Raw genomic sequence first — 15,843 nt, forward strand, 5'->3', positions numbered from 1 at the left:
GGGGGGTGGTGACAGATAGGGCCAACAATGAGTGGAGAAAGACAGAAACACCGACGTGCAAAGCAGACCTACAACAGTGCATGATCTCTCTCGCGTTATGGCAGGTGAGTGTCGCCTGCCCGCTGTTCCTGATGCTAAAGCCTTGGGATCGTTGCCCTTCGTGATGGCGTGGAGGGGGAGGGGGGTATTGTGCTGTTTGATCGCCCCCTGCTATCCCAGGGACAGGGAGACACAGCGGCTTTTGAGGCTGGTGGGCAATCACTTCCAAAGTGTTTGCCCACACAGTCAGTACACCTCTCCTACACTTGTCTCCCGCACTAAGATCATCCCGCAGAGAATGATGCCAGCCTAACCCAAGAGCCATGTCACCCCAGACAGATTAATGACGCCCCCCCCCCCCCCCCCAACCTCTCTCCACCTCAACTCACGCCTGGGCACCAAAGCAGCTCAGGAGGCGAACCCTGAGCTCCGTCTCACAACAATCTGATGTGCACATCCGTCCACATTCAAAGATTTAATCTCCCGTCTCCCCGCAGTGTGTAGACATGGCAGTAAATTCAATTAAAACATATCAAACCTGTGTGTTTCAAACAAATCATAAGTATAACTGCTCTGGCACTGGATGGTGCGCATTTTCCCTTTGTAGGTCACATCAATAGATGCGGCCGCGCTGAATTCTATCTTTAAAACAAAGCCACAGGATGGAGACGTCTTCTTTAACACTGTTACTTATTAAAACATAAACGGTTGCTTATTAAAACAAACCGTCAATCAGGATTGGCTTAAGAGTAACTCGGGAGACGAACTTGGAACATCGCAGAAATTACAAGTAAACTGCAAACTTGTCATGCCCGTGGAAATTCGGTTAAACTCTTGATCATACACTTGCAATCTCGTACACAACTACGAGTCTTTTACACGGGGTACCTCTTGTGTCAACTCGCAATGTGAGACTCAGCTATTACTTTTGAAACAGTTGTTGTTCAGGCAGTAAATATAATTGCAATACATTTACCACCCGAGGAGAGGAAGTGACCGCTTTACAGCGTTGTGTGGTGAAAGTGATGGATATATTTCCTGTATCTGATTACGATTCAGAGAATTGTGGCACTGGGAGAGATGACTGATCTTGCATCAGTTTAAAAAAAAAAACAAAGCTTGTTTATAATGTCATCTGAGCCCTCGTCTGAGGTCACTGTCAAACCTCACTAAGGTTATGCAGTGCTGTGTATTAGAAGGTTTTATTTTACACAATGCAGAGACTACCTAAAAAGACTCCTGGAGACTGTGAAAAAAAGGTAGACCTTGTGCTCATTCACAAATAACTGCCGAGTCTGATTAATAGTTCAGTTTAGAGATACAGCTGGAAACAGGCCCTTCGGCCCACTGAGTCCGCGCTGACCAGTGATCCCCTCACACAAACACTATATCCTACACACACGAGGGAGAATAGTAAGATTAAACGAGAACTTACCAGTTTGAAGTTTGATCTGTATTTTATGAGGAGTTACGATGAGGGATTTCGTGAAGAACCCCGCTTCCACGCATGCGTGTCATACTTCAAAGCAGCGGTGTGAGGTCACAGGAACCTATAATGATCTAACATAGTAAGATTATCAAAGAGATACCAGTTTTTTTTTTTTTATGATCATACGAGGGTGGGAGCGGAGGGCACGAAATCCCTCATCGTAACTCCTCATAAAATACAGATCAAACTTCAAACTGGTAAGTTCTCGTTTAATCTTACTATTTTACTTCGGAGTCACGTGAGTGACTTCGTGAAGATTTCAAAGCTCTGTGACCTCATGCCGTGGAACGAGTCCATGCTTCACAACTGCCTTGGGTATTGGGAGAGAGCATCATTAGTAGTTTTAAAACACAATTATACAAAGAGTTGTGTGGTATAACGAAAAAATATAACACTTTTTAAAATTTTGAGAATCATAACCCTGTAACCTATCGGGCAAATTATTTTGTTGAACCTAAAATGTTTTCTTAATACAATGATGGCTCCAAATAAACTGGTTTATTATACAACCTGTGGAAAAAACCCTTTTTTAAAATGACCCTCCTGCCATTCTGGGGATTTGGTCTGTGGGTACCTGTACAATATTGCTGCGGATGTTGCTGCAGTCCTGGTGGAATGAGAGTTGGAACATCAGTGTCTATTCCTGCCATTTTGAGCCACCTTGATATAGTTTGAGTCGTGACCCTATCATGCAGTTTCTTGTAAGAGATAAACAACTCCATACTCTGACCTCGAATGTTCCGAGTATATGCTATGTATTGTTAGATGTGTCTTGTTATACACAGTCGTTTGCCATATGGGTGTACCATAAAATCAAACCCTAGACCCGAGGAACCCGATCTGTTTTCTTTTATTAAATCCTGTATGACAACACCAGTTTCTCGGTGAGATGATCAGGGAGTCCAGGCTCTGTTTGCTTAATGGCTGGACTTGTTGTGCAGTAAATAACACCATGAGCATAACCATCTTCCTGGTCTGTTACTGAGGTGACAACGCTGTTATGAGCTACAAGCTCCTCAGCATGTTGAGAAAACGACACCCACGTCCCAGATTTCGGAGTACCTGGTTTGCTTACCAGGGGTGCGCTCCCACCGCGTGCCGTTCCGATCCTTGTGATAGGTAATTGGAGAGTGCACTTGTGGCACTATTAATGGCACTGTAGCTCCATCGATTATCCTAATGGAGGCTTGTTAAAATCCCAATACGGCCAGAATGTTTTTGGCCGAGATTGTTGTCCAAGCAGTATATGCCCCATTTCTTGATGTGTCCAAGGTACTGCTTCCGTGTTGACAGTCTTAGTGCAGATGAGATGAGATTCATCGTCCTGTCTGACAGTATAGTGGGTCTGTTAGACTCTACAAATCAATAAATCCATAGTGTTATGGCATGGAGTCTCCAGTCACTGGATAAATCAACAATTTTTTGGCAATGTTCATAGGGAACATGGTTCTAACACCATCCCCTGTAAGACTGAAAACCATGATTGAGAAGGTCAGTCGGGTACTCTGAAAATTCCAGATGCCGAGTGTGGTTGAATTTACCCTAGTACCCCATTGATGGGTCCGAACGGGGGAAAACCTCACCCTATGGCTTATTTACATAACAATGCCAAGCTGGTTTACGAATTTTAGTCCATAATATTGGGGCTAATGATTGCCCCTTTTGTAAGCTCTATATTGCCAAAGTTCCTCTATTGAGTCAATGCCTGCCATATAGAAACCCGCAACTGACACCAAGTCTTTATCAATAATAAGAGCATCCATCTTAAAATGAATATCTAGAACAAATGTGTTTAGGGTTAAATCAATGATAATCCTGCAACCCTACTCTATTTTATTTTAATAAATATGTTCAATCCAATCTTTCGTGTACAAATCTTGTAGCACCATGTGGGTTTTAGATTGTTTGGTTTATGTAAGGACAAAATGCCCTTCTGGTGTATGATGTACTGTGGTTATTGGGATGAGAAAAACCCTATCAGATAACCCTGAATACTGCTGAGATTATATGTATCTGTAGTGATTATATACCATACATAACTGTAGTGTTGCAACCTCCCCTACCCTCGTAGGTCCCTATTTTAACAGAAGAAAATAAGGTTCTGGTTTAATATTTCTTGTTCGGGGTTGTGTGGGAGGTTTAGGCTTCCGCATCTTCCAGGGTGGCCGCCCTGGCCATACCCTAAAACGGATCCTGCAGGTTATATTGATTTCTGACACTGCTACTGGTATGAGCCACATTTTTTATGGCCTTGCCTGTGGCTGGTATCATGCTCCAAAATAGGCCCTTGCGCTGGCCTTAATGAGCCCCAGTGTCTTGGCTTAGTCCACACACGGTTCTTTGTTTGCAAATGGTAGCATTTTTGGGGTCCTAGTGCTGGCTGAATGGCCGCCTTCCACTTGTAGTTCAGGTCATATTGCATATTATTAAACAGATCTAGTGCGTCTTGATGGTCTTTGGTTATCTACGTTTAGTCCAGGGTGCGGGTGTATGCTATGATGCCTTCCGTCAATCCCTTGAAGGTTCTCTGGATCTTGAGGTCCTGGTTCCTGATGTTCGTCCATATGCTGCCAAATGCATTGGTTTACACTGGGCACCTGTAATGCCTCACCGTTGCCAGGTGGCAGATGTCTGGCCAGTGTTTGTAAATTTTTTCCCTTGTTGGCGTTTGTGGCCAGACATATAGTAATACTATTGCCATCCTGGATCCAAGTCTACCCATGTTTGACTTGGCTAAAGTAATCAGCCACCATGTCCAGCAGAGTCCCTGCTGTGTTAGGATCATGGGACGCTGTATTACCAGGCTCTGGCCCATCAGGGTCCTGCCTACTCTTTTTTATAGAGTTAGAGATCTCTAGGGTCCCGCACGGGGTACCCTTGTGGGGCTTAACTGCTGCCCACTTGTCTTTTGTTCTGCGGACCCCTCTTGCAAGTCAACCCAGAACTGACCCACAGTGCTCCCCTCTGATGGGGTAGAAGCATTGTGCAGCCCTCAAAGAGGTACTGCTGTGGTTTTATCACGTTGGAGCAAGGCTCCATACACCGCTTCTTCCCGCTCCAGCCCTCTCGGGCGCTGGTTGCCGGTGGTTTTATGCAAAGTCGGACCCTTCTGAGTCCACTACCTTGTTTAATTTGTGTCTAGCCTACCGCTCGGTCACATGGATCTGGCCGGTGCGGGGCCGACATCGGGCACAGCTGATCCCACTACGGTTGATCCAAGTGCCGCTGGCTGCTGCTGGCTGCCCGCTGTTCCATGGTCCTCCTTCTCCAGTTTTGTCCTTCCTTCCGTGAAGTGGATATGGCCGGTGAGGGGGATAACTGGCACAGCTGATTCCATCTATTCCTTTAACCTGGCTTCAACGCTCTCAGCACTCCTGGCTGCTCCTTTATCTTAGACCCCTGGGACCGACCCCCGTACTGACGGTACTGGTCCCTAGTGGTCGTTGCAGCCGGCCAACCCCACTCTAATGCCCTCAATTCTGGGCACTTCTACTTATATGGTCCTTAGCTAAGGGACATATAAGACATTAAAACTGATGATAACAGCTACTATAGTTTTTATTTAATATATATGGTCCGTAGATAAGGGGTGTATCAGATATTAAACTGATAAGAACAGATACTACACTTGATCTTAGCCAAAAAGCCGAGAAGCGATTATTGTAACTAAAACCCCGATGGGACTGACCCTGGTACTCACATACTGGTCCCTTGTAGTAGATTGCAGCCAGTCAACTGCAAAGTCCTTTGCTGTCGAGAAATGAACTTTCTCACCATGCTGGAGCGAAGTTGGGCACAGGTGTTTTTCCCTCTCCGGGAATCGATGTGCCCATGCTGCTCCTGCCGTTGCCAGCTCCTCACGAAGTGCCAGCTGCCACTGCTGCTGCCTGTGCTGCTGCCGCTGTCTGTGCTCCTGCCGCTGTTAGTGCCGCTGCTGCTGCCGCTGCCGCTCCTCCGTGGTTCTCCCGCCGGCCTTACATGGACCTGGTCCATGTCTGCACCTAGAAGGTAAGTTGAAGGAAACGCAGGGTCTCTTACCTGCTGTTCCCGACTTTCCTTCTCCCGCTGGTGACCGTCGTTCCCTGTGTCGGGTTCGAGCCGCTTGGACCGACCCCGGTGTTCACGGGCCTGGTCCTTCGCGGCAGTTCCGCAGCCGGTAACCCCGGCTGTTCCTATGGATCCCCTGGACCCTGGGCCTTACCTTTTGAAGAAGGTTTTCAGCCCGAACGTCCCGTTCCGACTCCATCAGTGCCGCTGCACTCGCTGAGTGTTCCGAGCCCCTCGCTGGTCCGAGCTGTCCCGCAGCCTCTGCGCTGGCTGCTACCGACTGCTCCCAAGCCAGTCTCGTTTGAGACTGGCATAGGGACCTTTTTTACTTTGCTTCCCGCCCGGCCGAGAGGTGAATTTTGCCGGTGCGGGAGCAAAGTCGGGCTCAGGTTGTTCCCCTCCAGGGAAACTCGTGCTGTTGCTGCTGCTGGCTGCTCGCCCTCCACGGGTCTCCCCGCCGGCTTTCCGCAGCCACCTAAAAGTAAGTAGTAAAAAAGGAACGCAGAGTCTCTTACCTGCTGTTCCCGACTTTCAAATTCTCCCGCTTGGGGAACGCCGTTCCCCCCTGTGTGACTCGTTGCAATGCGTGTAGCGATATGACACGCATGCGTGGAAGCGGGGTTCTTCACGAAGTCACTCACGTGACTCCGAAGTAAAATTAACAATTTTACTAAGGCTAATTAGCCTACAAACCTGTACGTCTTTGTAGTGTGGGAGGAAACCAGAGCACCCGGAGAAAACCCATGCAGATCACGGGGAAAACGTACAAACTCTGTACATGTTTTAAAGTTTATAGTGATCAGTATGGATGTGGTTTATCAAGTATGTGCAAAACTCAAGTGATTTCTGTACTTGTGGGACCTGGGGAAATGTAACTGTAGGTCTTAATGTTAAATTCATGCACTGGAGTTTTGCTACATTGGTCTGACAAAAATGTTGCCACATTTTATCATTGTAGTAGTTTACCTTTATTTCAGAGTCTCCCCTGGGAGAATTAAATAAATTGGATGGATTTGTTGATGGGCAAATTGTTGTCTAGGACAGGAAGAGTTTGACAGTAAGTGGTTTGTTTATTTTATGTTACCTTGACGTTATCGTTGAGATTCTTCTCATTCGGGTGGCTATTTTGCAATTAATTTAAAGCTATCCACAATTCATTAACATATCCTGGCACTGATTATTATAATATGTAGGAAGGAATTGCAGATGCTAGTTTAAACCAAAGATAGACACAAAATGCTGGAGTAACCCGGCGGGTCTGGCAGGATCTCTGGAGAGAAGGAATGTGTTGTAGTAGGAACTGCAGATGAAGGAGGGTCTGAAGAAGGGTCTCGACCCGAAGCGTTACCCATTCCTTCTCTCCAAAGATGCTGCCTGTCCCGCTGAGTTACTCCAGCATTTTGTGTCTATTACTGATTATTATAATTTTGTTCCCTGGTTGCTGTTCTTTATTTTACATAGACAGACAACAAAATTACCCTTAGCACTGTATGAAGCAGCGTTAGGAAACTTGCTCTGTCTTCCCTCCCTCAACGTTTCCCACCCCCCCCCCCCCCCCCCACCCAAGCCTCCCACAAAAATGTAAAATGTCTAATTCTTAAAAATATAATTCATATGTTCATAAGTGATAGGAGCAGAATTAGGCCATTCGGCTCTTCAAGTCAACTCTGCCATTTAATCATGGCAGATCTATCTCTCCCTCCTAACCCCATTCTCCTGCCTACCCCTGATCAAGAAACAATCTATCTGAGTCCCCCTGCTGCTGACCCACCTAATCCCTTTATTCAGAACAAAGCAGCTGGTGATTGGTGTCAAAGTAGGTGATGAACTGTTGCTAGAAGGAGCTAGCATGGGGGCGACATGGTGGCGCAGCGTTAGAGTTGCTGCCTTACAACGCTTTCAGCGCCAGGGTTCGATCCCGACTACGGGTGCTGTCTGTACAGAATTTGTACGTTCTCCCCGTGACCTGCGTGGGTTTGCTCTCTCGAAATCTTCGGTTTTCTCCCACACTCCAAAGACATACAGGTATGTAGGTAAATTGACTTGGTAAATGTAAAAATTGTCCCGAGTGTGTGTAGGATCGTGTTAATATGCGGGGATTGCTAGTCGGTCCGGACCCGGTGGGCCGAAGGGCCTTTTTCCACACTGTATCTCTAAACTAAACATAAACTTGATGAGCTGAATGGCTGCCTCCTGTTCTGTAGTCTGGAACAGTTCTGTGATTCATCTCCAGGTCTTCCTTTCGGCAATGCATTGAGAAATTGCCTTTGTGCTCTTTGGATTGTATATTATCGCAGAGTTGAGATACAGAGTTGCAAGGAGAGGGGTATGGGAGGGGGGGGGGGGGGGGGGGGGGGGGGGGGGGGGGGGAGATGAGAAAGAAGGTAACTTGATTTCTGTGGCTAACTTGCTTGAAGAGAATATTTTGTTTTGTCAGCAGTGGAACCAATACCTCTTTATTCCCTTTGGAGTCCTGCCAGTTCACTGTGTTCACAATTTGTGTCACTAACTTTATATAATGTCCTGCTAATTGATACGGAAACTGGATATCTTTACAGAACCAACACATGCTGGAAACGTAGTTTTGCTCTTTGATCTTGCATGTGTAATTAGATTTTGCCTCAAAAGGGAAAATATATGGTCCTGCTGCTCGTTTGTTGTGTAGCCTCTGATGCCCTTTCAGAAATCATTAGTCACTGGGGTACTCCACTGTGCACGCCACAAGGGAATTGTCTGTCCAATAAGCAAGCCCGCTACTGATGGTACAAAAATATACTGATTCCGCCATCTGTTCCTGCTGTCATGCAGATTAAAACGTGTTCAGCGGTTCAACTATTGTAGCTGAAGGTGTTTACGTGATTTTTATTTGATGTACTGAGTCAACGGCTAATGCGTTTGGAACTGAAATTCCAACCCAGTAAACTAGTTGGCCAAAACACAAAGCAGCAGAGGAACTCGGCATGTTAGGCAGTATCCAAGGAGGGAAATGATAGGTGACATTTCGGGTCGAGACACTTCTTCATCAAATTAGTTGGCCTAAGTCGGCAATAGATATTGTTTATCTGGCTACTGATTTGATGTTTGTTATCTATCACTGATAAATCTCCTCGCGTTACTTCACTTCCTCTCAATTCCTGCTACTTGCATCTCAGCTATCGAAGGATTTATGGGGGGGAAGAAAATATAAACTGCTGAAAGAACTCAGCAGATCACAGGTGAATCTGTGGAGGTACTGGGATGGTCGCCATTTTGGCACGGAAAGAGTAGGGTACAGATATCCAGTATAAAGAGGTGAAAGGGAGTGATGAGACAAAGATGGTAGGTGGAACCTGATGAGGGGCGGGTTCGGGGGGAAGGTGTAGCGGTGATGGGAAGATAGCGGTGGTGGAGGGGATGGGACGGGGAAGGGAAGAGGCGGAGGCTGGTGGGTAACAGGTAAGAAAGGGATGGTGGAAAGATGGAGCCATTAGGTTGAAGGTCACCCAAGCAGAATACGGGGTGCTGTTCCTTCAGTTTGCCTTTGGCATCACCATGGCAATGTAGAAAGGTTGAGGACAGACTGAAATAAATGGATTCAGAAGAATTACCTGCTGTTGTTAAGCTAGGTCTTTTTATGCAAGTTCCAATTGTTTGGACAAAAATCACTTATTACTGCTTTATAACAGTTAAGTTACTTTAAGACCATTTCAGAAATGATGGCACTCAACAAACAATTAACTAACAAATTATAGCAAACTAAAAATAAATAACATGTTCCCTTTCCTGACTCGACCTCATAAGTACTTTAACGCTGTTAACAGAGCAAAGGGATATTAATCTCAAGAATCAAAATGTGGAAAGTGGGAGCAATTTTGCTTAAATTAGCAATGTTACAAAATTTTGAAATTTAAAAAATCAAGTCTGCAATTTATCCCATCAGATAAAGCATAAAAAGAAGTTTAATTTGACACCTAATTCACTTTCATATCTCAAGTATTTAAAAAGTTATGGCCATTTTCATACTACTCGGAAATTAGCATCTTGTTCCCTATTGATTTTCTATGGACATAACAAAAAAACTGTGATCGTGGACAGTCAAAAGCCCATAACTTTCTTAAAAATTAAGAGAACTGAATGAAATTTTCAGTTATCATAGATTGAAGCATTCTGAAACAAATATAAAATAATCTTACTTGGATGACCTGAAATTAAAGCATATAATTAGTTAGTTACCCAATTGCAGCTAATTCCAAACTTCAATTACTAGATCTAAACATCTATCCATTTCTTAATAAATGATTAACATTTTTAAATAGCCTGTGTCCAAATAATATTCACAAATAATTCACAATAAAACATGATTTTTAAATCTCATTTACATTAATTTATAGGCCAAATGGAAGGAATTTAGTGTTCAATTGCTGTAAATTAATGTCCATTTAAATCAGCTTTCCAGTGGGATCCTGTGAAAGCGCTGGTTTAGAACGTTCACATTGCGGTAGATTTGTGCCCTCAAATGCCCAGAAAAATACTGCGGGATTTAATGGGCCCCAAATTAGCTACTCGCAACATTAAACTGTGTATAAAGGGATCTTAAGAAGCCCTTTTTAACGTAAAAATAAACAGCCTACCTTCAGTTTTCCCCTGTATGAGATCTGGCCCGTTGTCGGCGGTCGCGGGTTTAGAGGTTAATTTTTAACCTACTATAACAATTAAATAAAGCCATTAAAACTAATAATAGCTCAAGCGAGGGAATCTTCCAGCGATTTGTCGTTAATAATTAACTAGGCTGAAAAACCTCGATTTGAACAGCCTAGGGAAAATCGCGTTTTAAACCCGCCCCCCTCTAAACGGCGCCAAAATCGCGCACACGGGCTGGGACAGATATTCAGTGACCTTCAGGTACGTTTTGCAACATACGTACTTAAATGGCCATTCTAAGCCCATTCAGATCTTCATAGTCAGAGTTATACAACATGAACGTGGCTGGCCTAATTTGTCCATAATGATCAAGTTAGCATTCTGCGTGCCCAGGGACTGGCTGCCATTCCCAGATCAGCTCGTGCCCAGGGACTGGCTGCAGTTTTCAGGTCGGCTCGCCTGCCCCGACCCTGCGAAAACAAATTGAAAAAAAAAGTGGTTTTTCGAGTTACGGGCCGGATTCAGCCCGTGTGCCGTAGGTTGCCGAACCCTGTCCTAGATGTTTGGCCTCATTGTGGTCCTCCCCATGTTTTACAACCGATTCACCTGGTTAGTTTTATCACCGGCTGCTTCATGTTGTCGGCGGCTGCACATCCAACCAAGAAAGAAGAGAAGAAAAGAGATGCAACATCACTCACAGCCGCCAACTGACGCGCTTCCCCAGACCACACAGATCGATGTTATATGGTGCAAAAAGACAAACTGAGCAGCGACTGAAGACAGCGTGAGAATTCTGTCATCAGCGTGAGAATTGGCTGAAATGTGTGACTCCCACGCTCAAAGCGTGAGAGTTGGCAGCCCTGTCTAAGGCCAGGATGTGACAACAGACGCACAGGGAGACACATACACAAATGACACACACACACACACACACACACACACACACACACACACACACACACACACACACACACACACACACACAGGGAGACACACACACAGGGTGACACACACACACACACACACACACACACACACACACACACAGGGAGACAGACACACACACACAGGAACACACACACACAGGGACACACACACACACACACACAGGGACACACACACACACACACACACACACAGGGACACACACACACACACACACACACACACACACACACACACACACACACACAGAGGAAAAACAGACACACACACTTTTCCTTCCCTCCCTCCCTCCTCCCCCTCCCTTTCTTTCCCCCCCTTCCTCTTTCTCCCCTTTCTCCTTCCCTTCCTTCATCCCTTACTACATTCCCTCACCCTGTCTCTCTTAGACTCCATCCCTCCCGTTTTTTCTTTCTCTCTCTCTCTTTCTCCCCTCCCACTCTTTCCCCGGCCGCCCAATGGGGAGTCTGGCGGGCACGGTGTAGTGTGGATTGGCGGCGTTGGTGCTGCCGTGTGAGGTGAAGGGCAGGAGGGAGGGAGCGACAGCCGGAAGCGCAGCGCTCGCAGACGGCGCACAAAAGCGCTGTCACCCACTGTCCGGGACCGATGCGCTTCCCCAATCCGTGCAGATCGCTGTCATGCGGCTCAAAGAGACAAACTGCAGCAAAGATCTTATAGGTCCGCTATACAGCTCCGCAATAGGATCTTTGCTGTGCAGGGACTGAAGACAGCCTGTCAGCGTGAGAATTCTGTCTTCAGCGTGAGGGCGTGAGAATTGGCTGAAATGCGTGAGTGTCACGCTCAAAGCGTGAGAGTTGGCAGCCCTGTGACATGCCCCTGGATGGTGGTGAGAGAGAAGGTACAGGGACGTCTTGCCCCTTTGGTTGCAGGGGAAAGTACAGGGAGATGGGGACCAGGGAGTCATGGGGAGAATGGTCCCTGCAGAAAGCAGGAAGGAGTGGGGGTTGAGAGGAGATGGAGTGGGGTGAAGAGGGCTGGTCATCATGATATACAGCACGGAAACAGGGATGTATGATGGTCTACATAGGCACAATGGATGAAGCGTAGTTTCTGTTCCAGTGCATTATCAAAACCTGGATGGCAACACCGTGGCGCAATGGGAGAGTTGCTGCCTCACAGCGCCAGAGACCCGGATTCGATCCTGACTACGGGTGCAGTCTGTGCAGAGTTTATACATTCTCACTGTGACCGCGTGGGTTTTCACCAGGTGCTCCGGTTTCCTCCCAAATTCCAAATACGTGCAGGTTTTTAGGTTCATTGGCTTCTGAATAGAACTAGTGTAATTTGTTGGTCGGCGTGGACTCGGTGGGCCGAAGGACCTGTTCCCACTCTGTATCTCCAAAAACTAAAAACCAACTTGTATAGAATTGACAAATCTTTCAAGTGTTTTTTAATGAAAAAAACGATTTTGCTGTGGACAAATGCAACCAATTTTGGAAGCAATTTTATAAAACAAAGAAGAAAATTCTCACCAAATACAGCGCCCTCCATAATGTTTGGGACAAATACCCATCATTTATTTATTTTCCACTGTACTCCACAATTTGAGATTTGTAATAGAAAAAATCACATGTGGTTAAAGTGCACATTGTCAGATTTTAATAAAGGTAATTTATATACATTTTGGTTTCACCATGTCGAAATTACAGCAGTGTTTATACATAGTCCCCCCCACTTCCAACAGATCAGAAACACTCTTCAGGAGTGAGGTGTGGATTTGTCAATGACCACTGTCCGCAGAAGTCATGATCAGAAATACAGAGGCTACACTGCAAGATGCAAACCACTGGTTAGCCGCAAAAATAGGATGGCCAGGTTACAGTTTGCCAAGAAGTATTTAAAAGAGCAACCACAGTTCTGGAAAAATGTCTTGTGGACAGATGAGACGAAGATTAACATATTAGAGTGATGGCAAGAATAGAGTATGGAGGAGAGAAGGAACTGCCCAGGATCCAAAGCATACCACCTCATCTGTGAAACACAGTGGTGGGGGTGTTATGGCCTGGGCATGAATAGCTGCAGAAGGTACTGGCTCACTTATCTTCATTGATGATACAACTGCTGATGGTAGTAGCATAATGAATTCTGAAGTGTATAGACACATCCTATTTGCTCAAGTTCAAACAAATGCCTCAAAACTCATTGGCCGACAGTTCATTCTGCTGCAAGACAATGATCCCAAACATACTGCTAAAGCAACAAAGGAGTTTTTCAAATTTAAAAAAGGATCATTTCTTGATTGGCCAAATCAGTCACCTGATCTGAACCCAATTGAGCATGCCTTTTGTATGCTGAAGAGAAAACTGAAGGGGACTAGCCCCCAAAACAAGTATAAGCTAAAGATGGCTGCAATACAGACCTGGCAGAGCATCACCAGATAAGACACCCAGCAACTGGTGATGTCCATGAATCACAGACTTCAAGCAGTCATTGCATGCAAAGGAAATGCAGCAAAATACTAAACATGGCTACTTTCATTTGCATGACATTGCTGTGTCCCAAACATTATGGTGCCCTGAAATGGGGGGATATGTATAAGCACTGCTGTAATTTCTACATGGTGAAACGTATTAAAATGGCCTTTATAAAAATGTGATTTTTTTTCTATTACGCCTCAAAGTGTGGAGTACAGATGGGTCTTTGTCCCAATCATTATGGAGGGTACTGTAAGTAGTTTTTGTGGCATTTACTCAACAGCCTGACTGCTTTCATGTGCTCTTCTATTCAATGCTCTTGTATGAATGTCCAGTACCTGACTCTACAAGATATGTAATCACTTGCACAGATCAATGTAAAAATATTGTTTTTACTCTCCGAGTCTCCTTCTGTTTCAGCAGCTTATGCATCACACATAACAGTTCATCATTTATGATTTGCAATTAACAGTAATGAAGAATAGAGAAGATTTCAATATTGCAGATCTAATTATACACAAGAGAGAATTCATTTGTCTAACTATAGTCATTAATATATTGGCTTGTTTCCAAAATGCTTTGATAGAATGGTTGAACCACTTTAAAATGATTGTGATCGGGGTTGATCAAATCTGCTGGAGTAATTCAGGAGGTCAGACAGCATCTCTGGAGGAAAGGAATAGGTGACTTTTCGGGTCGAGACCCAAATCGTCACTTATTCCTCTTCTCCAGAGATACTATCTGACCCGCTGAATTACTCCAGCTTTTTGTGTCTATCGTCGGTTTAAACCAGCATCTGTAGTTCATGCAATAATCTCTGCTTGCTTCTTTAATCCCTACTCATCTGTGATTTAATGTCCTTTTGGAACAGGAAGATCTGTCTTGCCCTTGACCCCAATCATCACACCATACACTGTGTATATAAAGGGCAGAATCTCCTGGAGGAGATTGGAGGAGATGCTGATATCTCCAGAGTGAGGCTTCCTTACAGACCTTGTTATAAATGACCTACGAGGCATTATTGTCTATTTCCTACCCCCCTTCATTATAAACATTAGAAAATAACCAGTTATAGATCGTATTAATTTGTAAGGAGCTATAGCAATAAAAAAGCACAAAGTGCTGCAGTAACTCAGTCGGTTAGGCAGCATCTCTGGAGAATGTGGATAGGTGATATTTCAAGTCGGGACCCTTCTTCAGACTGAAGAGAGGTCCCAACCAGAAACATCTCCTATCCATATTCACCAGAAATGTTGCCTGACCCGCTGAGTTACTTCAGCACTTAGTGTCTTTTTTTGTAGTAATTTGTAATATATTGTTTATCCTGCAGTAAATGGTTTTTTTTTTGTGTGTTTACCACAGGGAAATTGGACTCCAAGGTGCATCAAGGAATGAAGAAGGCATTAATGCGGCAGAAACAGATAACATAGTGCACAAGAAACCAAACGTGGGATGTGGCACGAGGTTTGGATTGCCTTGTGCTGTGAAGTCCCAGAGCTGGTAACTTAAAAGTGTATTGTAAAATGTATAGCCAGTTGCAAAATCTAACAACCCTCCACTGCATTAACCAGCAGCCTGACACTGATGACCCAGAAATCTCAAAGCCTTTATTATATGTATCAATATATAAGAATGTAATTCAAATACTTGATAATGTTAAAGAGAGGATTGTTCAGAAACATACATTCCAGTAATCCTGCCACCATTTGGCAATCCACAAAACAAAGATTTGTTCATCTTTACTTTCCACATTTGATTAAAGGAGTTAATGATGCTTGAAACCTATCTGTCATTGGCCATGCTTTCTGGTAATGGAAGAAACTTTAAAGGAGGTACTTATAGGCTCCTGGAAGAAATATAACATTGCAGCTGACCCTTGCCGCTCAAAATGGGGGAAGAAGCATTTGAGATGGTGTAAAGAGAGTCAAGACCATGTACTGGGAGATCACAGAAACAGTGGAAATCGCAGATCAGCTCACAAAATAATAGACAATTGCCCAGTTGGCCAACACCTGCTCCACTTGTGGAAAAGTCTGTAGTCCCCATAATGGTCCCATCAACCAAACTGAGTGGAACTAAGTCATCCTAAGACCACCTCAGAAGAAGACGTGAAATGTCACGTTTTTTCATTTTAACCAAGATTGGGTTTGAGGCATTATTGTATGTTCAGCAGTCACTATTTTAGCAACAACCTTTGTTTAAGATTCAGCTTACAGGATTTTTAAACAGAGTGGGAGTGTGGAAGTCACAAGCATCGTCAGCATTTATTAC

At 44.8% G+C, this 15,843-nt stretch overlaps 1 protein-coding gene and 1 pseudogene across 1 annotated transcript in view; one reads left to right on the forward strand and one right to left on the reverse strand.

Annotated features, from left to right (window-relative positions):
• Positions 1–15,353, forward strand: part of trip4 (thyroid hormone receptor interactor 4) — a 115,836-nt gene extending 100,483 nt beyond the window's left edge. The window contains exon 13 of the mRNA XM_055662655.1: positions 14,935–15,353. Coding sequence (XP_055518630.1) covers positions 14,935–15,002 — 68 coding nt within the window. The 3' untranslated portion in view covers positions 15,003–15,353. The remainder of the gene's footprint in view (positions 1–14,934) is intronic.
• On the reverse strand, positions 5,079–5,186 carry LOC129713690 (U2 spliceosomal RNA; annotated as a pseudogene).
• Positions 15,354–15,843: the final 490 nt, after the last annotated feature.

This window comes from Leucoraja erinacea, chromosome 36 (genome assembly GCF_028641065.1).
Source record: "Leucoraja erinacea ecotype New England chromosome 36, Leri_hhj_1, whole genome shotgun sequence".
NCBI lineage: Eukaryota > Metazoa > Chordata > Chondrichthyes > Rajiformes > Rajidae > Leucoraja > Leucoraja erinaceus.